General features: G+C 49.5%; 1 protein-coding gene across 6 annotated transcripts in view; it reads left to right on the top strand.

Moving 5' to 3' along the window:
- The window catches only part of SCYL1 (SCY1 like pseudokinase 1), a 1,795,032-nt gene that overhangs the window by 247,769 nt on the left and 1,519,979 nt on the right, over positions 1-27,284 (top strand). For all 6 annotated transcript variants that reach the window (XM_085625549.1, XM_085625547.1, XM_085625546.1 and 3 more), the window contains exon 4: positions 16,914-17,137. In XM_085625549.1, coding sequence (XP_085481675.1) covers positions 16,914-17,137 — 224 coding nt within the window. The remainder of the gene's footprint in view (positions 1-16,913; positions 17,138-27,284) is intronic.

Raw genomic sequence — 27,284 nt, 5'->3', positions numbered from 1 at the left:
AATAGATTCTATGTTAGGACCGGAGGTGAGGATTATGCTCAAACTTTCTTTATTCCTCCTTCCAGCAGCTTCAACTTTAACTTTACAAACAAAAAACTAGCACTCCCGTGGTGCCTCAATAAGGTCATCTACAGTCCACCAATAGACAGTCCATATTATCCGCAAGGGTGTGTGCTTCCTGTGTCACCTCCTCTTTCTTTCCTGCTGCCAGCAGTTAAGTCATCTTTCCCTCTCGCTCATCAGGGCTGGGTGGGGATTTTTTTTTTCTTTAAGTAATATCGCTTTGTATGTTTAGAGCTGCGCTTGATGGAATTTCTGTGCTTCGCTTTCATGTGTCAATGCGGGTTTTATTTACAGCCTTTACCGGGACCACAGGCGCGTGGTAGTAAGCTCCGCTCGCAGCCCCATCACGAAGCCAGGCAAGCGGTGCAGTGGGTGTCGGGTATGTCGGGGCGTGTGTCTGACTCTTTGATCCCAGCCGCTGTCTGTATTCACGCCGTGAGGCGCAGGGAAGCACTGTTTTTTTTTCTTTTGTGTAAATTTCATTATTAATTTTCTTCTTTGGCAGGTACAGATCATGTTCATATACAATACATTTTTCTCACATGATAACTGATACCAGGAACCTTCCATACGTGAATTCAGGATAAGAACATTATATGCTCTTCCAGAGCAATTTGCCACTTTAAACAAGGATTTGGTGTGCGGTAAGTGAACTTTAACTAACCTCCTCCCCGAACATCCCCCCCCCCCCCCCCCCCCCCCCCCTTGCCGGTTCCATGCACCTTAAGTCTAATTATCTGAAGCACCACCTTGGGTCTCCGCTTATCTCCCCTCCTGACTGTGGGTTTCCGTCCCAGTGTAGTTTGTCTCATCGGGCGTTACATGTGTGGACTGTGGGGCCTGCCCCTCTATCTCCTGCACCATCATCCCCCATGCCAACAGTACCTCAGGCAGTTTGTCATCTCGTCTGGTGGGGCGCATATGCTCCTCCTCCGCCAGTTCCCATTCTCTCAGGTCAGTTCTGCAGCTTGCTATTTTTGGATGCTGCTGCGCCAGCCAGTGTATTGCTATCCGCCGCCTAGCTATTATGAGCCCCAGCACCAGGAACCGTCTACTCGTCTTGCGTTTAGGGTCACGGGGAATTAGACCGAGGAGACATGAGCTCGCCTCCATGGCAGTCGCCCAGCCAGTTATTCTATGCAGGTCCTCTAGGACCTCCGTCCAGTAAGTCTGAATTACTGGGCAGGTCCATACCATATGTAGAAAGTCCGCCTGCTCATAGCGACATCTGGGGCATGCTGGATCCCTAGAGCTATCAATGGCATGGAGCCGCCTGGGTGAGAGGTAGGTCATGTGTACAATATTATACTGTATTTGTTTGAATCTGTTAGAGACCGATACCTTGCGTATGCTCTCATGGATTTTCTCCCAGTCCCGCGGCGTAAGTTCCTGCGGACACACCTGCCATTTACCTTCTACTTTTAAGGGTCCAGGTTTTTTATCTTCCCTCAGTGCCCTATAAAGATGGGTGACAAACTTCCGCCCCCCGCCATTGCTATCATCGTGGTCAGGATATGGGTGGGATCCGGGGCCGCAGGGAACGAGGGCCATAGCTGCCGTGGCCGCAATCTTGGCATATTGTAAAAATTGTCCTGGTCCCAAGTCAAAGGTAGCCACGCCTCCTGATAGGTAATGAACCTATTTTCCGGGTATAGGTCAGATAACATTAGGCAGCCCACGTCCCTCCACTTGTCAGTCGACATAACCCGCTCAATTTGAGCGAAGGGTGGCATAAGCCAGAAATCAACCTCCGGGGCGAACGGCCACTCTCGGATAAGTATCTTAATCATTCGATTCCAGATCGCTGTTAATAATCGAACTAATGGAGGACACGGCTCCCGAAACCTCCCTACCCGCCAAAGGAGTGCCCCCAGCTGCCGGCCTCCATATGTGTCCGCCAGTAGGGTTCTCTCCCAGGAAGGGTCGTGTCCAACCATGCTATGGCATGCTGCAATTGCGATGCAAAATAATAAAGTTCCAAGTCCGGAATTTCCAAACCTCCTTCGCCCCACTTGCGTTTCATGACCTCCAGACTGACCCGGCACCGTTTCCCATTCCATAGCAGCTGTAGAAGCAGCGCATCAATTTCTTTAAATATCCGGTGTGGGAGTGCAAAGAAGGATCCCTGCATCGTAAAGAGGCATCTAGGCAAAACCACCATTTTTATCAGGGCAATCTTCCCCATCATCAAGAGCTTGAGCGTGTTCCAGAAGGTAATACTGCCCTGAAGACCCCTAATAATCCGCCCCATATTATGGTAATAGAAGACGTCCCTATCCCTGGCTATCCATATCCCGAGATATCGGAGTGTGTCCGGTACCCAGGGGAGCCCCAACTCAGGGGGCTGAGCACCATCCCCTTCGTCTGGCGGCCCGATCGCTTATATGTGTGGTTTTAATTTATTAATGTGAAGTCCGGAGGCCCCGCAAATTGCTCCAATACTGCAAATAGCGTCAACCTGGACTGGGTCGGTTGGCGCAGGTACACCAGTGCATTGTCGGCGTACAATGATACAATATGCTCTGCTCTCCCCACTCGGATGCCCCGCCCCTGGAGTACACCATGGAGATGACAAGCCAATGGCTCCATTGCCAGGGCAAACAACAAGGGGGAGTGCGGGCACCCCTATCGCGTCCCCCTTTCTATTGTGAGTGTATCCGACACATATCTACCCGTACGGACCCTTGCCAGTGGGTGCGCATATAGTAATTTCACCCAGTTCACGAAGCCCTCCCCCAACCCCATCTTTAGAAGCACCTGCCACAAGTATTCCCAACGGATAGAGTCGAACGCTTGTTCGATATCAAGGAATACTAGGGTACTCTGGTGGGCCGTACCCTCCACTGACTGCATAACGTGAGCGAGACAACGGATATTCCTCAACGCATTCCTGCCAGGCATAAAACTGGACTGGTCATCATGAACCAACTGCCTAAGATACGGAAGGAGCCTGCCGGCCAGCACTGGACTGAGAATTTTAAGATCCACGTTCAACATTGAGATTGGCCGATAAGAACTGGGGAGCACGGGGTCCTTCCCTGGTTTGGGGATCATAACTATCAGTGCTTCGCGCATGGAGTCTGGGAGCAAGCCAATCTCGCCTGCTTCTACCGTGATTTCCAGGAGTTTAGGAATTAAGACCCCCGCCCCCCAAAACTCCTTATAGAGCTCAGCCACCAGGCCGTCCATCCCAGAGGACTTCGCGGTCTTCAAATGGGTGATTGCCGCTCTGATCTCCTCCCCTCTAAAGGGGACCCCCAGTGATTCCTGACTCTCTGGGTCAAGACATGGTATTTCCAGCTCGGCTAAGTAAGTCTTCACCACCTGATGTGCTGTGGGGGGCCTGGGCTCTGAATATATCTTTTGTAGATGGGTGGCAAATGCTCTGTTGATCTCGTGTTGCATATATACCATATGGCCCTGCTCCGTTTTGATCGATAAAATCAGGAGAGGCTGCGTCTCCATTTTATCAGGCGCACCAATAGGCGTCCCTCCTTATCCCCCTCTGTGTACCAGCGACATCTACTCGTGGTTCTATTGTATTTGCCCAGTGAGTCCCAGATGTCCCCTATCTTCCGCCGTAGTTCCGTCCATTTGGCCGTCCCTTCCTCAGCAGTGGGAAGCTCTCTTTCTAGAACCGCCAAGCGCTCCTCTTGTTGACGTAGATCCCGTACCAGCACTCTCCTCACCCCCACCTCCGTGGACATGCACACCCCTCGTAGCACAACCTTCATCGCATCCCATTCAAGCGCCCGAGTGCCAGTCGTACCCCAATTTGGGTCGAAATAGTCATCTAACCCCCTCATTATAGCATCTTTGTATGTCGGATCCGTAAAGGCTTCGGTGTTCAGTCTCCACAACGGTACTTTGGATCGTGGCCGGCCCAGAGTGTACGATATCATCAGGGGGGAATGGTCAGACAAATAGCGGGCTAGATACTGCGTCTCCTCTACCCGGGGAGCCGATGACGTCTGGAAAAAAAAATAGTCGAGTCTGCTGTATGTGTTGGCAGCAGGTATGTGGCACGAGTACACACGACCACATGGATTGAGGTGTCACCAGACGTCTAACAGGTGATAGCTGTGGAGCATCTGGCATATGGCCTCTCTCGCTTTTGGTTTGGCATCTGGTCTGGGGGGGTGTCTGTCCAGCTCTCCGTCCAGGGCACAATTAAAGTCTCCTGCGATAATCAGCTCTACCTCTGGATCCAAATCTAACTGAACCAGGACCCGTCCCAGAAACTCCCCATCGTCACTATTTGGGGCGTATATATTTACCAGGCTTATGCATCGTCCATCTAATGTCCCCGTCAGCACCACGAACCTCCCATCAGGGTGTAGTCTAGTGCTCACCGCCTTGAAAGGGACCCCAGGTACTATCCATATAAGCGCTCCTCTCGCAAACCCCGAATAGGAGGTCGCAAAAAACTGGCCTCTCCACCTGCGTTGGATGTATTTAAGACAGTCTCCCCACAAGTGTGTCTCCTGGAGAAAGGCTATACTTATCCCTTATCTTCTAAGATAGGTCACCACCCTAACCCGTTTGACCATATTATTAAGCCCCCTTACATTCCACGTTATGAATTTATATTTCTGATTGTCGCCTACCATGAGTAATATATCTGGTGATATGGTGCCCTCCGTCTGACGTGTGGAGGATCCCGTCAGTGGTATAGTATGACCCCGTGCACTGAAACCTCATAGAACAAGCATTGATATGACAAAGTATAGTCCCGGTGTGAAACATAACAATGTAAACTCCCAACCCCTCCACCCCCTCCCACAGGCAGTAGTACTTCATTCTCACCACCCAACCTTGGTCTGAGGACTCAGGACTCCGCCCCACTGCTGCCACCCTCCCCTTACCTCACCTCCCCCAACTCAACTTAACTATCACGTTCCAATAAAACACTTGCACTACAAAAATAACCCTCCCAATCGCAGATTTACAGCCAAACTGTCTGGCACCGCGCGTCCCCGCCCGACTGATGGTCTAGCGAAGCAAGCCCAGCGCACTACAGTCGGAGTGTCTCAACTGTAGAGTGGCGGAATGATGCCCATTCCCTCAAAAACGCCTCCGCCTCAATCCATCGCCCCTGGGGCTAGGGACCCCACAAGTAGGAGCTTCATGTTCAGGTTCAAACCCTTCTGGGCCAAGTCTCGTACTTACAGTTTCGGTGACCATTTTCCCCCATGTTTCAGTTCGTTGGCCGGCCTGCAAAGACTCACGACTCCCCATCTGCTGGGCTGGCGGCACCGCCCTGCTCCGACTGCGTCTCTTGCACCAGACACAATGGGGAAAAATGATTCTGTATCGGGATCGTCTCTCTCTCCGTTAGTAGGGTGCCATCCGGCCCTACCATGATGCGGCCTCCGTCCGATAGGTCTCGGTGTCGTTCTTCTCCCGTGGAGCGCTGCTGGTTCCGTTGTCGTCTACTCCTCCTCCCCTGTTCCTGCCATCCGTGGTTATGGTCCTGTCCAGCCAGGCCCAACGAGCCCATCCATTCCATCACCTCTCACGGCGTACCAAAAAAATGAACCCTGTCCTCATATTGCACGCGGAGCTGGGCCGGAAACATTAGGCTGTATTTGATCTGGAGGTCCCGCTGTCGTCACTTGACCTCTAGGAAGTCGTTTCTCAGGTCTTGAACCTTTTTTGTGTAGTCTGGGTAGATGTGGATGGCCTGATTTTCGAACCTAGGTGGACCGTTGGTGCGAATAAATTGGAGGATCGTGTCCCGGTCCCTGAAGTTAAACAAGCGTGCGATCATCGCTCTAGGTGGGGCTCCCGGTTTAGGCGGGGGTCCGAGGGAGCGGTGGGCCCTCTCTATCACGGAGGTTGTTCCTCCTCGATCGCCCCTCAGCGTCGTCCGCCCTCTCCTCTAGCTGCGCTGTGTGATCCTGGAGCGCCGATACTGTCACACGCAGTTGTTGGACTTCGGTCTGTAGAGTGTTCAGTTCCCCTTCTGTGGTGGTAACTCTGTCCGCCACTTTCCTTAAATCCAGTCGCAGATGGTTGATGTCCATGGCCATCCCGTCCATTTTTGACTCCAGTGCCGTTCGTGATTCCCGTATGGCCGCCAGAATGTCGGACGTGTCACGGGCCTGTTCCTGGTCAGGTCTAATGCGGTCAGCGGAGGTCGGGCCCGGCACTGTGTATTGCATAATTTTATTGGACTGGGCGCCTCTAAGGGGTCTATCTCTCCCCATAGCCGTTGAGGAAGTTACAGGATTGTTTCCAGTGTCGTCTCCCTCGCTTGCCAGGGATGACAGGGCCGGCTTGAGGTCCACCCAAAACCTGGGGATATTCGCAGACTCGTCCTGTGCCGTCCCTGGGCCGGGACACTTGGTCACAGAAAGGAGGAGAGCCTCTCAGTCCACCACCTTCCGCGCCTAGGGGCCACCGGGTGCACCCCCGGCCCATCCTTTGTTCTGGGCCTCTCGCCTGACCTTCAGACCGGCTCCCCTGGATCATGACAGGCCAGTGCCGCGAAGCGGTTGTACCAGCTGCCGCCCACATCCACAGGGCACGTGTCAACCAATGGCCGGGGAGGAGAGGGCAGACTCCCCGCCAGAACCAGGGTCCTCAGGCCCCTCAGCCGGCCTTCCACCGAGCAGTGCTGCCGTCTTCCAGTGACTAGGTTAGGCTCCCGTAGCAGGCAATGCAAGTCCGACGCGGCCCAAATTACACCGTTGGCAGATTTCAATCAGATCCACAGATGGGGGGGCCCCAGTCACGTGCAGAGTCTCCGTTTTCGTTGTCTTCCCCCCCACAGTCCGGCTCGGCCTAGAGTGGGCCTTTACATTGCGAGACAGGCCGGGGCCGCAATCTTGAAGCTCCGCCTTCTACCAGGACCCCGGGGTTCCAAGGCAATTTTCTCTAGTCCACGGCCCCGTTCTCCAGGCGTCCGTTCTTCAGCGCTGTCCCCGTGCCTTCCCCAGCGCCAGGATCTGTCACGCGCCACAGGAGGCTGAGAGGGCCGGGCGCAACACCTGCTCTGCCCCGGGTTCGCGTAGGGCCGCTGGCGTCCCCTCAGCCCGGTGGTCCCCCGCAGCTCCGCCGCCACCGGAATCGCTGCTGTCGCCCCCAGCCGTGTCAGCGCAGGGTGAGGTTCCGGAGACGTCCCGGGCCCGAGCTTTCGGCCCCCCACACTCCGGCCCAGCTCACTGTGGTCCGCAGTCCCCTGAGTCAGGCCGGGACCGCCATCCTGTCCGGTAGGACTCCAGGCGAATAAAGCTGGATTTCTCCGGCCTCAAGTCTCTTTCCTTCGCCCCGACCGGGATCCTCGGGCCGGGGGGCACTCCGATAGCCGATATCAAGAAATGGGCCACAATTCCGCAAGGATTATGCAAGGATTCAGTCTGGTGGGGCAGGAGCTACACCAGTGTACGTCTAGCCAGCCATGTTGTCAGGCCACGCCCCCGCAGGGAAGCACTGTTGGTGCGAAGCGGCTGTTGGGGGGAGGGCCCAGACTAGTAGGACACCCAGTATATATTTTAAGGTGAGTCGCCCCCATACCGGACGCAAGAACCGTCTGGCACGCTCAGCAGCACAAAATATTAGTGATTAAGTCGCACAAAAATTGGCATTGTAATACAGTAGGTCTCCTCCTAGCGCATAGAACGCTTTAAAGTAAATTTGGTGTGTCTTTTACCCTAGCCACATCCGCGTCCACTCTATCATCATGGAGGATGAATATGCTGAGGAAGAGTCTCTGCAGGTTCTTCTCCTTGATGATGAGTTTTGCGAGGTGGTGGACGCAACCATTCACTAAGCAGTGGCAGAGGCCATGGGACCCTTTGAGTGCTGCATAATGCAAATAGCATATGCCTGCCAGGCAGAGCGACACCCAGGGCGCCACGAAGAGCTAAAGTGCCTCAGGCATGGATGTGGGAGCCTTTGAATGCCTGAAGTGGGCCTACTCAGCAAGACCAGCGGCAGGAGTGCAGGATACCATCCCGGACACCCCAGAGATCCCTGCTTTTCAGGAAGATGAGAAGGAATCCTTGGGGAATCGGCAGATGAGGCATGCGCCTCTAGACCCTGGCGCCCCATAGTGCCCTCCTTGTCGGACACCCCCAAGGAAGCGGAGAAGCTCTCCGATATGTCGGTTCCAGAAGACCTAATACACCTATGGTCCTTGGAATGGAGGCCCTCCCCCCAAGGTCTCTGCGTTTGCTGCAGGGCGATTGCATAAACCTGTGGAGAAAAACGTACAGGCTTGCCTCAGGGCAGCATGCCCTCGCCCTGCCCTTCCAGGCAAGGTGGCAACAAGGCCAGAAGTCGACCCAAAAACGGCAACTTTCTTGCAAAGGTACATACTGGACCCAAAAAAGGTAAGCCCTCGTGAATGATATGGACTGTCTATTGGTGGACTGAAGATGACCTTACTGAGGCAGCATGGGAGTGCTAGTGTTTTGTTTATAAAGTTAAAGTTGAAGCTGCTGGAAGGAGGAATAAAGAAAGTTTGAGCATAATCCTCGCCTCCTTGTCCTAAATAGAATTGAAACTTTCTGTCATGATTACTAGGACATTTTTTATTTTTCATTATAGGTGGTGGACCATGCTGATATGCTGCTGCTTGATATACCAGTGTACATGTCTTAATATTTTTACCTTTGTAATATTTGACCTGGCTCACTATTATGAATTGTTTGTCTTATTGTTGCAGCATTTTAAAGTTGAACATTGCCTAAATACAGTTTACAAAAAGACATCACTCTGAGGTTCCAACCTACCTTGCTTAAAAGGTTGCTGGCTCTGAATGCTCTGCCATGATTGACCCTTAATTTCTGAAAAATTCTAGAACTTTAAAGCAATCATTTTCATAGTATGTTCCCTAAGTTTGGAATTTCGTTCATTCTATTCGGACAAATATCTATATGATATTGAGAAAAAAATTTGAATGCCTTTTTTTCAATATCATTTCCAGGTGGGACCTGCCAATGGACGCCGTTGCACTGGCAGTTTAACCCTTATTAGAGCGTATATATTTCTCTGAAAACGTACACATGTCGATATCTAATTCATGCATTGCTATTCTTATCTCATCAAAACTGAATAATTGTGAAGCTATGCATTTGTCCATACTGTTAAATTCAGCACCTATGCTAAGCTGTCTGCTGGCCTTTTAGTCTGGTTTGTCTTTTATGAAATAACAAATAAAATGTTGGCTAGTGTTTCTTATTCAACTGCTTCTTCGTTTTCTTCTCTTTACTATCCTTGTTATCACCCAGATGTTTAATCCCTTTTACACTCTCAAACTCTCTATCCAGGTTTCCTCTGTCCTTTTCCCTAAAAAGGCCAAACCAACACCTCACCTAAAGGATAGCAAAAGCACTGGGGAGACTGAACTTCCGTTATCTTTGGCCTTAAGGCCCAAAGAGTGTCTTAAGTTCCTGCAAACGTAGTAATCTCTTCATCTGTCTCTAATTCCATCATACTACCAATGAGGTGGCCTATTTGAACGACAATGGGGACTGAAACTTGTAGCCCTAACTAACTTAAGCTCTTTTCCAGTAAAGTCCCTTGTGCCAGATTCCACCCACACCTGCGTCAGGCAGTTTTTAGGTCTCCATTAGCCGTCGCTCAGCTCTTTTTGGAAGCACATACTCGTGCTTGTGGCGGCATCCCCCTTGCGAGCTTTTACTGTGACAAGCACGCGTGTACTTTAAAATAGCAACATTAGTTATTCACTCGTGCACGGCTATCATTTACTTTGTGTTTTGCTTTTACTGTGACAGTTTTCTCATCACTTCTTCCCTCGTGCTCTATCTTGCTTTTGTTTTTTATCATTCACTCTGTGTTTTGCTTTTACCTTTTCTCACAATTTGTCTTATATTTCTTTTCACCGCCTTATTAACTCTATCTCGCTTGCACTCTCTCATTTTTTATTTTTTTATTTATTCTCTCACAGGACAAGGCAACATTAGCTGATCCATTTTTCGCATCACTTTTACCATTATGCACTCTCTCTTGTTTTCTCTTTTAGCATTCACTTTGTGTTTTGCTTTCACTTTCTCTCGCTATTTTTTGTATTTTTTTATTCCCCTCCTTATTCACTCTATTTGGCTCGCAATGTGTCTCGTGCTTTTTTTAATTTGTTTTATTCTCCCACAGAACAAGGCAACGTTGACTGTTACTTTTTTCGCATCACTTCTTCCCTCTCTCTCTCTCTCTCCCCCACTCTTTTTCTCTCTCCCCCCTCTCTAATTCTCTCTCTCCTTCATTCTCTCTCTCTCCCTTTCTCTCCCCTTCATTCACTCTCTCTCCCCTTCATTCTCTCTCCTCTTTCTCGCTCTCACTCTCCCACTTGAGCTCCATCTGCCACTTTCTCTCGCTGTTTTCTAAATTGTTTTATTCCCTTCCTTATTCACTCTATTTGGCTCGCAATTTGTCTCTTGCTTTTTACAAATTTTTTATCCTCCCACAGGACAAGGCAACATTGGCTGTTACTTATTTTGCATCACTGCTTGCCTCCCTCCCTCTCTCTCTCACCACTCTCTTAATTCTTTCTCTCCTTCATTCTCTCTCCTTTCTCTCTCTCTCCCCCTTCATTCTCTCTCTCTCCCACCTTCTCTCTCTTTCTCTCCCCTTCATTCACTCTCTCTCCTCTTCTTTCTCTCTCTCCCCTTCATTCACTCTCCTCTTGCTCTCTCGTCTCTCTCAGTCACTCTCCCACTTGAGCTCCATCTGCCATTCCTTCTTCCATTCTTTCTCTCTCGTTTTCACTCCTCCACTTTCCTCCTCTTTGGCCTGCAGGTTGTAAAAATCTACACAGCACACAAGGAGCCTCTCGAGCGGTCTCATTAGAGTGTTGTGTAGTTATAACATATAACTAAGAGTTTGTGTCTTTTGCTCAAATCCCTAAACTATTTATCAAACTTTTCCATGCTTATCTATTGTCACACATTATTTGTTACATGGATGCATTTTCAGACACTCCCTGTGTTCCTGCAGCAAGGTCGCCTAACCATTATTTATTTAGTGTATGTTGTGCAAAAATGCAGATAGCGCCGCTTCTCCGCACTTACATTAGAATGCTAAGTTTAGAAGTGTCAGCAAGAAACAGACCAGCGGCGCCAGTGTGGCACAAGCCGGACATAGCCATCCTCCTTTATTCCTGTTTCCCCCTCAGCTGAGACTTTTTTTTACTTTATTTTATTTATTTTAAATGTTTTATATACCGCTGGCTGGACCCGAGGGTATCGGAGCGCTTTACATGGGTAACTCTTTGCAATAAATCAAAATTTACAATGAGGTAGAATTTCAAAACCAGTACAAAACGGTAGAAAGCAGCTTAAATATTACACAATCTAATTACACAAATTGCAATGGGCTACAGCAAATTCTGAGCGATTGGGCTTGTGAGAGAGGGAGAGGATGGAAAAGAGGGAAGTAGAGTATACGAATGGAGGGAGGCTAGGGAGGGGGGTAGGTTAAGGCAATATCACACCGCTATACATGGATAATAGTTGTAGTGTAACAGAATTACAATGAGGAAAAAGACGACTCCAGTTTTACACAATCAAATTACATGAATTGCATTGAGCTACAGCACGTCCTGAGAGATTATCCTAGCGTGGGAGGGAAAGGATGGAGAAGAGAGGGGGAAAGGTATAGGAATGGGGAGAGGCTGGGGAGGTGGGGGAGGTTAAGGCAATACCAAGTGGGACGATCACTTGCTAACTCTTCTATCCCCCATAAGCATTGGCATAGTCAATAGGTCTCGCCTTTGGGACCTTAAAGTATTTAGTTATCCAGCACAATATCCTTGGTGCAACAACATCAACTGTTGCATGGCTAAACACTTATAAGGTCCCAAAGATGAGACCATTTGGCTATGCCAATGCTTGTTAACTTTCCCCGTACCAGGAAATGTATTGAATCTTGCTGACAAGTGTTTGTTTTCTGACATCTGGAATTTAGTGATCCAACCAGGCTTCCCACCATCCAAAGGCCTTTTCTTTGGTTTTTTGGGCAATCCGTGGTTACTGGCCAGTATTCGGGGTGAGTATGTTTGTTTTCTTATGGTATCACAGGGCTACAATTACTGGTGCACTCCTGTTGGATAATCAATTAACGGATATTTCCCCGTCCCCACCACCATCTCAGGGTATCTGTTTTGTATTTCACTGCCATCTGTAAATTAAGCTAAAGTTTTTGCATCTCTCCCCCTATCAAGTCAACCAACTTTGGACTGTCTCCCCATATGGTTTGAGTCCTCAAAATGCAGATTATGTAGCACCGGAAATGAGAACTTGACACATGTACTCGCATTTGTCTGGCGATGTTACACAAGCGTAGGAAGGAAGTTACTACATGGACCCAATAATCAAATAGCTGTGTGTACATGCAGGCAGGTTGTCATAGTTGCCCTCAATCTGGAAAAATGCGCTTGAAGATTCAGGTGGTAAAGTTCATAGAAATTTTCAAAGCTAGAGTACAGCTCAATGGGTGGGCTTATAGCTGCAATTACTGCACGGGCTAAGCTAATGACCCTTGGCGGGCATTGGACATCACAAGAAACATTGTCACTAATTTTTGCACATGCACTTCCGAAATGAGTGGCAGAATAGTATGTATGCCTGTCTAGGAAGCCACGGAGGGGATTTGACCTTTAGCTCATTGTTCATGGTTGTGTATTATTTTATGAGACCAGACTTGTTCGGCAACATGTATTTTACGGTCCTCCTGTAATTTTTTTTTTATTTTTTTTATTTTTGAAACCGTTTATTACAAAGTTCAAAGAATATACAAAGATGGGCCTACAACCTTCAGGCCGGCCGCTAGCAAACAAGAGGAGCATATGATACACACAGTAGAACGCATGCTGCGGCAAAGGGAAACGTACAGGAGTTAGCAGCGTTGATGGCCACACCATCCGGAGCCCACATGACGGTTTCTTTTTAACATAAATAACAACAAAAAATCAAACCACAAGGCAACCCACGATCGAAAACAGCAGCATGTGCTCCCCTAGAAGGGGGACCCTACCAATCCATAGGAGTATCAAGGGGGGGAGAAGGTCAGGACAGGGACTGGGTGGACTCAGTGCCCGGTACCGGAGAGCTAAACCGGCTAAGGGGACGGGGCAGGCGATGGATCGGGCAATAACGGCGGGGCACAGATTCCCCCGCGGTAGGCGTTCCAGGGGCCCCATACTTTCACCCATGTCCCAGGCTTACCTCTCGCTACATACACCACCTTTTCCCGAAACATGCACCAGTCCATATTTTCCTTCCAGGCCGAAACAGTCGGGGACCTCTGGGAACCCCACAGTTGAGCAATATCGCGCTTGGCCACCATATATCCCAGAGTCACCCACCACGTCTGTGGCGCCGAATAGTCGGTTGGTTCCCACACGTTCAACAGGCATCTCCTCGCTTCGGGCAGCAGCGACACACGCGTAACCACCCGCAGGACCTCATGCACACCACGCCAGAATCGCTCCACCTCTGGGCATTCCCACAAAATATGAAGAAAGGTCCCCAAAGAACCACACCCACGCTTACACAACCCGTCCACAGCATAGCCCATACGCAATAGCCTTGGCCCCGTTATGTAGACCCTATGGAGTATCTTGAGCTGGACGAAGCGAAGGCGGGCCGGCATGGCCACCTCTTTCGGGGAGGCCACCGCAGAGACCCAGTCCTCGTCGTCCAGCTCCAATCCATCGGCAACCCAAGCCTCGCGAAGATTAGTCAGCAATCCCGAGCGGTCATTAATCAGTTTTTTATAGATTAATGAGATCGTGCTTTCCGGTACATGTCCATCCAGCACTCTATCCTCCAGAGGGGAGTACTCCGGGATGGAGGCGACGTCCGGGAAGGCGGAGCATAGTGCATGACGGATCTGCATATACCGAAAGTACTCCCTGTCTTGCAACTGGAATTCCGTCTGCAGCATCTCGAACGTTTTGAATCCCCCCCCCCTCGTCCAGAGATCCCCCACCCTGCTGATGCCTATCATGTCCCACTTCTCGAAGCCCTTCGAGGTCCACAGGGAGCCCAACTGCTCAGATGCGTACAGTGGTGACGCCCGGGTCAAACGATCCTTCCACCCCATCGCTACATTAGCCGCGTGCCACACTCGTACCATGACACGCGTGGGGCCCATCAGACGTGCGTCGAGCGAGCTGGAGTAGAGCGCTCGATTATAGTCCCCACCCGGCAGTAGCATCTTATCCATTTCAAAGGCCGGGTTTAGGGCGGGCCCGTATAGGCCGTGATTAATCGCAGCCAGCTGGGAGGCCCAATAATACCGTTTAATATCCGGGAGGGCAATCCCCCCGTCATACCACGGGAGCATCAGCTTCGCCAGGGCGATACGCGGTCTCCCGTCCCAGAACAGGCGGCGTTGCAAACTCTCCACCTCGCGGAAGTAGCGCGCCGGGACGAGGTCCATTGTATTCTGCAGAGCGTACAAGAAACGCGGCAGCGACATCATCTTAAACAATGCCGCCCGGCCAAGCGGCGAGAGCGGCAAACGCCGCCAACGCGCGACATCCTCCTTCAGGCGCTGGAGGGGGGGAAGCAAGTTCCGATCATACCGGGCCTCCGCGTCCAGGGTAATGAAGACACCCAGGTACCTAAATCCCTGCGGGGCGATCTGGATAGGACAGCCCCGCGGAAGGATAGGAGCCTCCCCAGAGAGAACATACACGCACGATTTAGCCCAGTTGATGACAAGGCAGGAGTTACGACCAAATGAATGCAATACATCAACCAGTACTATCAGTGATTTACGTGGGGAAGCCAGGTACAGGAGAATATCGTCAGCGTATAGAGATACGCGGTCCTCATACTCGGGGGTCCAGCGGAGACCACGAATAGAAGGTTCCCACCGCAGCCACTCCGCCAGGGGCTCCAAGGCAAGCGCAAAAAGGAGCGGCGAAAACGGGCAGCCCTGCCGCGTGCCCCTGCCCAACTCAAACGGAGCCGACACTCTACCGTTCACAACCACCTGCGCCAGTGGGCCAGAGTACAACAATTTAACCCAGCTGATAAACCCTGGGCCAAACCCAAATTTCGCGAGCGTCGCCCAAATATATGGCCATTCAAGTGTGTCAAACGCCATAGTGGCGTCCAAGGACGCCAAGATGGCCGGCTCCCGTATGAACGGGACACGTGCGAGCACCCCATGCAAACGCCGCAGGTTAAGCGCTGTGTTATGATGGGGAATAAAGCCGGACTGGTCCTGGTGGACCAAGTCACACACTACGCCGACCAGCCGATTGGCCAACACCGTGGCGAGAATTTTGGGCTCCGCATTCAATAACGAAATGGGTCGATAGGATGTGACCCGGTCCCGTGGCCTCCCCTCCTTGTGGATAACCACGATGGTAGCCAGACACTGGTCTAGCGGGAGGGAACCCACCGAGTGGGCCACAAGGAACATAGCACGGAGATGCGGCGCCAGCGTATCCGGTCGCAGTTTATACAACTCGATGGGAAGACCATTAGGACCCATGGCCTTGCCGGAAGCGACCGAGCGTATGGCGAGGGCAATTTCTTCGGAGGTTGGAGCGGCGTCCAACGACACTCTGTCCTCCTCCGAAAGGGAAGGCAGCGCGATATCTCTGAGCAGGGCATGGGAATCCTCTTCCGAGCGGGAGGACACCGGGGAATACACCCCACGGAAATAGTCCGCGAAGCAGGAGACAATTTCCTCCGGTTCAGTGACACACACACCATTCGTTTTCTCAATCAACGGGACAACTCGACTCGCTCTCTCTTTTTTATCCAGCCACGCAATCAATTTACCAGCCTTATCACCCACGTCATACAGTCTCCCCTGTTGCTCTCTACTGAGGCCCCTGGCCGCCTCCGTGACGAGGGCCTTATAGGCCGCTTGCTTGAGTTGGAGAACATGTAATTTGTCATCCGTCACCCCACATTCTAGATCACCCTCCAACTCGGTTATCTCAGCTTCAACACGGGTCACCTCCTCCCGCTCGCGCCTCCGGGAGTGGGAAATAAGGGACAGGGCCTCTCCTCGGACCTCCTGTAATTTTAGTGAATAGTATTGAAGTATAACTTAACAGCGGCAGCTCCTCCGCTAAGGTAGAGAAGCGTTACCCCACTGCATTTTGAGCAGTGGATAAAGGAAAAATAAAATAATAACACTGTTATAATCATTTTATTTTTCCGGTTTGCAGGGCGGGGTTTGGCTGTGTCACAGCCAGCAAGGGTACCTAAGTGCGCATGACTGTTTGGCAAGCCGTCTTGGGACGGTCAAACAGTCATGTACACTTTGCATGCTCTCCTCCAAGCTGTGATACACAGCCTGGTGGAAAACATGCACATGCTCCAACTGCCTGTCTGAGTTCCGAACCACGGTGCTCAGACCAATCACAACGCTGCATTGGCTAGGGGAGCCTCTTTGTGCTTCTTGCTTCAAGCAGGAACAGAAGAGGACGACGCAAGGCGGCGGTCCAGCATCAAGGTGAGTATTTTTTTACTATTTTTCTATCCCTGCCCCACCTGTGCTACTCTGTGGCAGCCGCTACTGATTATTTGTCCTATTGTACAAGAGTGTGACGGTTTAATTAACTATGCACTTCAGAATTAATTTGAATTTGAGCTATTCTCTGTAAATAGTTGGCCAAAGTTTCCATGCAACAGCCCTTGCCTCAAAGCTGTAACTCTGGACTTAAGGTGACAGTATTCATGCTTTGAATTGGTACATAAATTATCTTTCTCAGTTATAATCGGAGAAAGGAAAATTATTATATTTCTCTGAACAGCTTCTTGGCATTCAGGCTAGCAGGTCTCTAAACTGGCTACTGACTGAAACCCCTTGACATGAAGACAATATTAATAACTGATTTATTTTTGCTTCCTTTGCAGAAGGCCATTAGCTTCTTGGTGAATGACTGCAACCTCATCCACAACAATGTTTGTGTAGGTTCTGTGTACGTGGACCGAGCTGGGGAGTGGAAGCTGGGCGGTCTGGACTACATGTTCTTGGCCACAGAGAATGAGGAAAGTGCTCCAAGCAAGGGGATCGTAGAGTTGGAGAAATATGATCCACCTGAGAAAATTGACAACAGCAAAATCACAGGCGAGAAGTGGTATGTGTACTGAGAGGAAGCAGGATGTGCTCTTGGCAAAGTAGGCCATGTTCTTTAGCGATGTAAGCAAGGTTTGCGTTCGGATAGGTCAGTGAAGAGAGCGCATGCTTCTGAAATTTGTGTGTCCGACATTCATCCACCCTAGGCCAATAAAATGAGTACTGTTAGATTGATTAATAGCAATCTTTGTTATTTATAGCATGTTATAGCAAAACAGAAAACGTTGCATATGCAAAGAGAACTTTAAAATACAAGCCCTTATTAATTAGTGTATGCCCTGGAAAGAAGGGGGAGGATGGAGGAAGGGACAGTGCTGAGTACTCTGAGAGGTAGTGACATGTTTCCAGGGCCAGACTGGCCGTAGCGGGCACCGGGCATTTCCCCAGAGGGCGGGAAGGGTGGGGGGCGGTTTGCGACGGGTGGGGGCCAGTTTTGTTTCTGGGGGCAGGATTTGTAGCAGTGCTGTAAAATCAGCCCCCTGTAACAAAAGCGCAGCAGCAGTGTTTTCCACCAGCTTCCCCAAACGTAGTTGTTATAATCAGTAAATCAAGCAACAGACATGCCTAGAAATATTTGCCATTGATAAGTCATGACTAAAATGGCCAAGCCCTGAAAACGAGCTTGAGGACATGAGCGAAGAAGGTGAGCTGATCATAAATGTCTTAGTGGGCAGAACTTGAATATCCAGCTGGAGAGGCTGTTGTGATTACCCAAATGCTAAAGTGAAGAGTTGAGTTTTTGAGGATTTTGTAAATTTGTGTACGTCATTAACCACTCTCAAATTGGAATGGAGCTCCACAGATCATGAATAGATGAACTTTTTTTATCTCTTGTATCTAAACAAAGCAATTGACATTAAGCATCAATTAGAGGATCTAAGGGTTCTGGCTGGTTGTTAAGGGTTGAGCCGCTTTGGTTCCGTTTTTTATTTTTGTTCTTGGCTTCTACACAAGGTTTAACAAGCATTTACAATGCAATGGTCTCGGCATTGTTAAAGTTAGAGCTATTGGCATTGCTCATGACACTCTCAAATGCGAGACCTATTGCATTTGCACCCACACACACAGAGCCACCCACACACACAGAGCCACCCACACACACAGAGCCACCCACACACACAGAGCCACCCACACACACAGAGCCACCCACATACACAGAGCCACTCTGCATCAAACGTAAAATAAGATAAAGCTGGAGACAAGGTCGAGAGCAGACGCACAAGACTCCTGTCCTTGGCTCCTGCGCAGCATCACACTCAGAAACTACAGCATCCATCACAGCCCCGGCTCAAACAAACTGCCAAACACTCCCAATGAAGAGCTCCGAGGAGCACACAGCCCTTGTCAAGGACAGGACCAGCTAGCAGAGAGGCGAACACGAGCAACGCCTCGAAGACCTAAGCGCTCTCGTGCAAACACAAGCTGCATTAAAATGGCACTGCAGGGCACGGCCCACAGCGCTTCGAAGACCTAAGCGCAAAGACAAGGTGCATAAAAATAACACGGCAGGGCATGGCCCACAGCGCCTCGTAGAATGAAGCGCTCTCGCGCAAACACACGCTGCATTAAGATAACACGGCAGGGCACGGCCCACAGCGCCTTGAAGAATGAAGCGCTCTCGCGCAAACACACGCTGCATTAAAATAACACGGCAGGGCACAGCCCACAGCGCCTCAAAGAATGAAGCGCTCTCGCGCAAACACACGCTGCATTAAAATAACACGGGGGCACGGCCCATAGTGCCTCGAAGAATGAAGTATTATCGCGCAAACACACGCTGCATTAAAATAACACGACAGTGTTTGGGTGTGAATAAAATCAATTTGGCCAGTTTGCTACCACTGTTACTTTATTTAATTATTTTTCATATTTTTAACCTTTTATTCCAGATGCTGCACCTTCGAATTAAAATACCACATTTCCAGCAAAAATGATTTTCTTTTTTGGATCCGTTTCACAGGGGAGCAAATAAAAGAAAGTAGAGGAAAGAGAGTGAGAACCCCATCTTGAAGTCAAGGTTTTCAGTTGTCACAACAAGGAAGAGAGCCCAGGAGGGGGGCAGTGCCAGCGCTAGCGATTCCTCTTTGTACACGTATTTTTTTTTATCCGAGAACAAACACTGCTCGTGCAACATCTGCTTGGGAGAAAGACATCCAAACGCCAGGATGATGATATAAGTGTAAGCACTTTAGACGCATCTTTTAAAGTGGCACCATGCCAGAGACCCTGCACACCGTGACAGATAGCACAGAAGATAGTGCCAGCGCCTCGTGGCTTCCTTCTACTGTGCTGGGACTTATTTTACCTACATCCGAAGAAGGCCATGAGTTTACTTGTAGAGCAATGCCTTCAACCCACTGAGTTATCCCATTACAGAAGCGTTAGATTCCACAGAATACCACAGCAGTGGCAGGATGCATGACAAACAATACATTTCATAGGCAGCGTGCTTCAGCAGGAGTAACCCCCCACCCTAACCCCCCTCCCAGCCCACTCATTAATTAATACAAACACTGGCAGAGAGCAGCCGGCTTACCGTACTGGAAGCTGCGGCGTCGGAGCAGCTCCTGGGCGGCCGTCGCCAGCCCCACCAGGCACAGCGTGTGTAAAGCGGGGATTAGCCAGCCCCGTGTCGCCCCCATGTCCTTGGCTCCAGCCGTGCTGTGCAAGTCCTCGCCGCCTTCCCTCCGGACGGTCCTGGTGGGTAAACCCAAGTCACAGGGGCAGTCCGAGCCAGGGAGAAGCGAGCTCCGTGTGCCGCCGCTGAAAGCTGAGCTTGCAAAACTTTGCTAGAGCCCGCCTCCGTCTCCGTCAGTAACCAGCTGTGAGAAGTTGGCCTGGCAAATGCTGTCCTCTAGTTATAGGGGACACCTTGCACCAGTCCAATTCGACTCTTATTGATGATAGGTAAAGACAACCTTTTAAAGAAAGCTGTCCTAGTGGTAGCTGTGGAGAGCAGCCTTCAGGCTAAGTCTTGAAGGAGTGTTAAGCTTATTGTTTTACCATAGATAACCTCTTGAATGACCAAATGAAAGAGTAGTCCACACAGGTATATATATATAAAATATATGTATTTATTCTAAACAGAATCCCACAAGTCTCTTTATGAGGCTAGAGGCAAAGATACATTTCAAACAAGTATTGATAGATACAAAAGTTAGCAATGGAAGCAATGGGCCCCAGGGGGGGACCAAACCATATATTAAAGTGGTATAAGAACCACGACAATTCTACAGACAATGCCTAGGGCATTTAGGATCGCTTGCCCCTTCAGAATCCACCCACAGTTATGAGGAAGGGGACCCACGGGAGACGCGTGCAGTGCAATTAGCTGCTATCGGGATCTCTATAATAGCCTATGGAGAATGTCGCGGTTTGATTTTTAAAGTTTAAAGACACTTCTAGCAGGAGTACAAAGTTAAGGCTTTAGAGTTAAGCCTTTGAGGAGCCCACTACCACGGGAGTACCGAAGTACCACTGTTACCTGCCCCAGGGAAGCCGGGTGCATAGGTCGATTCTGGTGTCTGGTCGCGGGCTGATTTTCAATGGCAAATTGTACAAAACTGCTGCTAGCCAAAAGCGTTGATGATGTCGTGAAGAATGAAGTTGTAGATCTTGAAGAGAAGAACCTGAAAGCAGAGGGGACAGAGTCTGGGTCACGGCACAGTGACCAGGGAGCTCAAAGGAAAGAGCCCTTCGATGTCGGGTGCTTCAGGTGGAGAGAGGTGCAGCTTGGCTCTGCAGTCACGGGCTCCGGGAGGCTTCAAGGAAGGCCAGCTTCTGGAGGGCGACTGTCCCACGTCGGATGAGGGTCGCTGCGGTGTTAGTGTCCCGATTGGATCCACTAAGCCTTGGCAACCGCAACCCACGCAAGATGAAACAAGCAGCTGCTGGTGCAGACCCAAGAGGTCTGAGGGAGCTCTCCTTTGGAGAGGCTGTAGAGCCGGCCTGGAGCAGCCAGGGGAACTCTTAGTTGTCGAGATTGTCCTCCGCCAGGGCCCGCAAGTCGAGAGACAAGGGACCGCGGAAGGCAGCAAAATGGAGTGCATAAAAGGGAGCCCACGGGCCACCGGAGGGGGCTAGGGCGCTTATCTTTGGCACAAATGCTGCTTGGTGGTTGGCTCAATAATGGGCCAAAGCACAACTTCCCCACTGGTCAGGGTCGTGTGCTATGCAAGAGGTGGCCGGTGTCCTGGGGTATCAGGGAATCTCGGCACCCACGCGGTCCACGGTGCTCATACTAGCTGTGCACACTCACTGGCCTCTGGGATGCTTGGAAAACCCACCTCAAGGTTTCTGGAAGTCGTCGAAGTCCGAAGGAGCAGCGAAGTTCCAACCGGGTCACTTGCAGTGTTTCAGGTGCCTGCCAAGCAGGGGGATAACTCCTTTATCCCAAGGGAGATTTCTTCAGTCAGCTGGGCAGCAGCTCGTCGAAGGTCAAGTCTGTGAAGTTTCAGATTAATCTAAGGCTCTGGGGACACAGTATTCACCTTTATCCTCAAGATTAGGGGATGGTCCAGATCAGAGCCTACCAATCAGAGTTGAGGCGGGAAAGGGTGGCTACACCCACTCCCCTTTGTGTGTTTCACGCCTGGGCGAGGGGCAGGATGCCCCTGAACCGGTTCCAGGCGGTGTATGCAGAATGTAGGCGCTGTAGCTGCCTACGTGCAACTCTGAAAGGCAACATATGGTGCACCCACCCTGTTCCAATCCACATATCCTGTCTGGGGAGGTGCTAGCACCTCCCTGCCACAGGAGCCCTATTGTCAAGCTGGTGAGGCTGGGATTTTCCCCAGCAACAGCCAGCCAGAGTCGTGTGGGTGGCGGGCAGTAGCCATTTTGTGTTACATGTGCACTTTTAAATTGGTGTCTAAATTCTGCCGCTTTTCCCATATCGCCCCTCTAGCAGGGGGGAATCGTGCCCTCATGCCCATGGCTGGACTGGAGGTATGATTCCTACATGTTTGACACCAAACACGATATGGCTCTGTGTAGCCATTCTCAAGTTATCACGCTATCGCGATAGACTTATAATGCGGTCAAGAGTATATGGTATGGCTACACTACAAACAACAACTGAATGCCCGTAATACCACTCTTTGGCGAGATTTGCCATTTTGCTAAGGTCTGTGGGATTGTCCCTCCATCCGAATAACGAGGTTTGTCTGTTTAAACCTCAATCGGTTTTGATCTTTATCACCTGCAGCTATAGGTATGAAGTATTGAATTCTTCATGACATATGGCTGATATGCGACCCATTCACAATGAACATGGTTAGGTTGCATTACATTACTGGCTCTGAGATTTAACTGTGGCATTTTTTGAATCGGGTTGAAATACAATTCTCTCTGGTTCTGTTGACTTCCTAACTGTCTGCGCTATGGTCGCGGTTCACATTATGTTTTGTGCCATTACTTTCGACTCGCACTAAGAAGAGTTAACATTCTAGCCTTCTCAATGGCGTTGTCCATCCTCTATGCCGATGCAGACGTCTTCCGCGCTGGTCACGTGACGTGTGGGCCGGTTCCAGGAAGTCGAGTAGCATCGTCTCGGCATTTTTCTATCACTACATAAACTCGGACTTCTCTTTGTCCGGTGTCTCCGGGCTCGGTGGTACTAACGAGGTTGATCGGCCTGGCTGAGGACTTGGATGAAGTGAGTACATCATTTCACTCGCTATTCAGTGATTTGTGCCGGGTTGTGAAGTTACGGAGAAAGTAATACTATGTGGTTTCCCAGTTTTTCTTCTTCTCTCCCGACTTCAGCTGTTCTGTAGTCCCGCCACCCACCTTCTTGCCTAAGGAGCGAAGTTTTTCTTTTTAAAACGTAAGCCCTGTTTGTTCTTCATTTTATTTTATTTCATGTGCCACAGTTTATGTGTCTGTTAATGGGCATAATTGAGGAAATTCACTCGTTTTATGCATAAATGGATCGGAATGTCTTCTCTTAATAAGATTTTGAATTCCTTCACGATCCTGCTAAAACTGATTAATGAGAGATATTGTCAATGTACAACAGTGACTCTCCAATGTTAGCACACCATGTGTCTACGTGCTGTTGATTTTCCAATTAGAAATGTACTAATAGCGGTTAGATGATGTTGCGCTTAAGTAGTACACATAATAATAAGTACTCTAGTTTGTACTCTGTTTTTTACCAGATATCCTGAGGCCTTTGTGGATTTTTCGAGGCCAAGTATAAAACCGTGAGTGTATCCGGTCCTTTTGAACCTTAGGTCAGGGTCAGCCTTAGAGAGCTTATACCGCCAAAGTGATTTTTTGGTATTGTCTACTAGGTCCTGAAGAAAGCTTTGTGACTAACAATATTAAGCTGAAACATGTCGACCATTTGTTTAGATACCTATTAGGATGTATCTGATCAATAATTATCAGTATTAGTCATCCTACACCTGCTTTTTAACCTAGTGCCTGACTCGTCATTATTAAAAAAATTTGTGGCGATTTCTTTGGGCATTTTTAAACTTCACCTTTTCTATCACACTCGAGTATTCCGTTTGTCTGATATTTGCGCTCCGCTATAATCCAAGCGTTGAAGCACACCAGAGGTGCACTAGGCACCCCTGGTGGAACCCTATGATGAAGCATGTCACCGACTAGGTCGGTGAGTGAGGGTTCTACACAAATATCTGATTGATTTTTTCAGCAGTACCTCTTCAATTTACATATGCATATACTTGTATGTATACCACTGTAAGCTTATATGTACAGACATACTTAATTTTACCACTGGTATTCAATGCGCACTCTTTTGTTGTTTAATGTACACTACAAACAACCCAGCAATGAAATTACGAAGGTTGCAGAGAGGCCCTACTCACGTAGGGGTCCCCCCTCACACATACCTCAGCACCCTGCCCTGTAGGATTAGCAAGGCCTGCTATAGGGGTGACCTATGAGAGTACATGTGTTGTAATGGGGTGGGATATAGGGTACCTATATCCCTGCAAGGGGTGCCAGCACCACCTTACCCAGACTACAGTAGTGGTCTGGTGGTGTCAGTTTGTATGGCTGTCCCAGGGTGGCACAATAAGTGCTGCAGCCCTGGTAGGCTTACTGGGGGACCCATGCCCTGGGTACCTAGGGTACCATCTACAAGGGACTGGTAGGGCATGCCCAGCATCCAATTAGGTTTGTACCTAGAGTACTCACATCAGTTTTATGGAGAAAGCCGATAGGCTGGGGTCTTGGATAGCAGGATCCCAGCCAGACTAGTCAAAAACCACTCAAATACCAGGCAAAAAGTTGGGGGCAACCATTAGTCAGATTCCACCTTCCTACACCTGCCCACACACGCACAACGGCTCCAGTGACCTGCAAGAGGCAAACACGGCAGGCTTGAAAAAAAAACTCAGGCTACCCATTGGGCAACAGGGGGAGGTGAGGCTGCGCAGAGCTGCGAGCTGGGGCTGAAATCAGGAGCGAAACCCTGCCCACTACCTGTGCGAGCTGTGGCACACAAAGCGATAGGGACACAAAAACACATAACCGCAAAGGGTCTCGAAGGAGCAGATTTAAACTCTCCCACAGCACCGTGCGGACTGCAAAGTATCTGAAAGGTAAAGGTCTAACTCTACATGCAGCCGCGACACAGCGCGGACTGCAAAGAGCCTGAAAGGAGCAGGTTTAACTGTCCCTGCAGCCGTGCCACAGCACAGCGCGGACTGTAAAGTGCCTGAAAGGAGCAGGTTTAACTCCTGCAGCCGCGACACAGCACAGCGCGGACTGAAAGTGCCTGAAAGGAGCAGGTTTAACTCTCCCTGTAGCCGCGCGACAGCACCGTGTGAACTGCAAAGTATCCGAAGGTGAAGTTCTAACTCTACATGCAGCCGCGCAACAGTGCGGACTGCAAAGTGCAGGAAAGGAGCAGGTTTAACTCTCCCTGCAGCCCCGACACAGCACAGCGTGGACTGCAAAGTGCAGGAAAGGAGAAAAAAAACCACGCCACCTCGTATAAAAGGGGCGGGGCTTAAAAAAAGCGAAAGAATCGAAAAAACACGCCCACGAATCCGAAAAAGACGGGGCTTGTTTGGAGAGACAAAGCTCTTCTCCAATGGCTGACCAGCATTTAAGAGGCCAGCCAATGGAGAAGAGGGAAAAAAAGGGGCGGGTTAAAGCCCCACTCCTGAAAACATTAAATCTCGCGGGCGAGACTGCGCAAGCGCAGCCTTCGCTAGCCGAGACCTAAAAAGGAGGAAAATATTGACATCTATGTATTGTGTTATTTAACAGGGAGTATATCGCAAAAACAGCTGAGTGGAATTAGTTGCTCCAAATTTATCAGAAAGGTAGATCTTAGTCCACAAAGTATGATTTTGTAATTTTAGATAAATCTGTTAGGTAGTTTTTGAGAAACAAAGCCTTTAAATAAATATCTATCTATCTATCTCCAGCTGTTCCACAAATCCAAAAGATAAGATCTGATTGGCTGACCCCACATCAGCAAGTCAGACATTTTATAAAGCAGCGACTCAGTCCCCTGTCCTGTAAAAATAATTTTAAAAAAGTACAAGGGAGCAGGGTGGCGATAACTGGCCCCTTGGACCTAGATAGCCAAAAACATATTATATTTTTTCAATGGTACGGCGGATTACTTAAAAAAAAATATATAAATTTTAAAAAAAGACGGGCCCTTTTGAAACGTAAGCTGCTTCGGGATGGGTCACGGCTCAGGGGGAGAGAAGCATGCAGCCGTGCCCTTCCTGTAGACCTTGTTAAGGCCCCTTGGACACCATCCTCGAAGGCTGCTTCCCTTTTAATGAAAAGGTGGTGCTTCCCCCCTCTCCTGGCCATTGTTTGGGCCTGAGGACCCCATCCCATGGGGCCAATTTTTATTCTAGGGGTAGGTATGCATCCATCTCCCTCCTGAGCAATAATATGGGGCTTGGGACCGCATCCCCAATGGCTGAATATTTTCTTTCTTTTATTTGGGAAAATTGACAAACTGGCTGCTTGGCGTTCGTGGTGTAACTTCATTAGTCACATGCTTAAGCAGCATCAATTCAGTCGACTTTACTTGTATTCAACGAATGCACATTATCAATTAAAAACAGTAGCGGCCGGCATGACTCCCGGGTGGCGAAAACGCTGAAATTAGCAAAAAAATATATATAATAAAATGTACACTTAACTTGCCGCAGAGTCCTGCGTCTCTGCGCCTGCTCTTCCCGTGGGACAGGAAGCCAGCAGCCAGGAAGAACAGCCGAGCTTCCCTGACCAATCAGAACGCCGCAATGCAGCGTTGTGATTGGTTTTGCGCATCCTGGTTTGATGCTCAACCAGGGAATGGGGCCCTGGGCATGTTCTCCATGCAGCCTGCATGGAGAAGGGGAAAGTGTGCATGACTGTTTTGGGTGTCTTGAGAGGGCCGACCAAACAGTCACTGCGCACTTAGGAGTGGGCAAACCACTCCTCCCTCCCCTGCTCCGGGAGCAGAGCTGTCCTGCCCGCCCACAAAGGAAACATAAAATGATAATAACTGAAAGTTATTATCATTTTATATTTACTTTACTTTACACTGCTCAAAAGCAGTGGGCGCCATAGCGGAGGAACTGCCACTGATTAAAAATGTGACGTATTTTGAGGCCTACAGCGCCTTAGCTCATGTAAAAAACAGCACTGATTATCACACGGGCAGTTGTAGATCCCACTGCAGTCAGTAACTACTGGGTTGCTTGTGCACCCGATTCAGATATTTACATAAATTGATCAACTCTATTAATAACATCTGGTTTAGGACAGTTTATTAAAAAAAATTCCCTCAAATTGTAAATAAAGTAGCTGCTGATGTTCACTGCTACACAGTGGAATAGCTACCTATGTTCACTGCCACACATTAGAACAAGGTAGTGAGTATTTTGTAAGAGTAAAGGCAAGTTAAAATGAAGGGTGAACAAGCACTAATGTGGAAAAACAATGTGATAAACAAGTCCTGAAAACAAAGTTGCAAAACTGTGCAAAGAAAACAGTTTTGAAATGTTAACTGACAGCCAAGAGTCGAAGAGGAAATTTCCTTATGAGATTTGACGTTATTCAATTATGGATGTGCTCACTTGATTGATAAAAGGCAGAATCTGACCGCTTTTCTGGTGTCCTGGAGCAGGTCAGTTTAATTCAATGTTTGCAGGAAA

The sequence above is a fragment of the Triturus cristatus genome, chromosome 9 (genome assembly GCF_964204655.1).
Source record: "Triturus cristatus chromosome 9, aTriCri1.1, whole genome shotgun sequence".
NCBI classification, from domain to species: Eukaryota; Metazoa; Chordata; class Amphibia; order Caudata; family Salamandridae; genus Triturus; species Triturus cristatus.
This window is presented reverse-complemented; position numbering and strand designations above follow the sequence as displayed.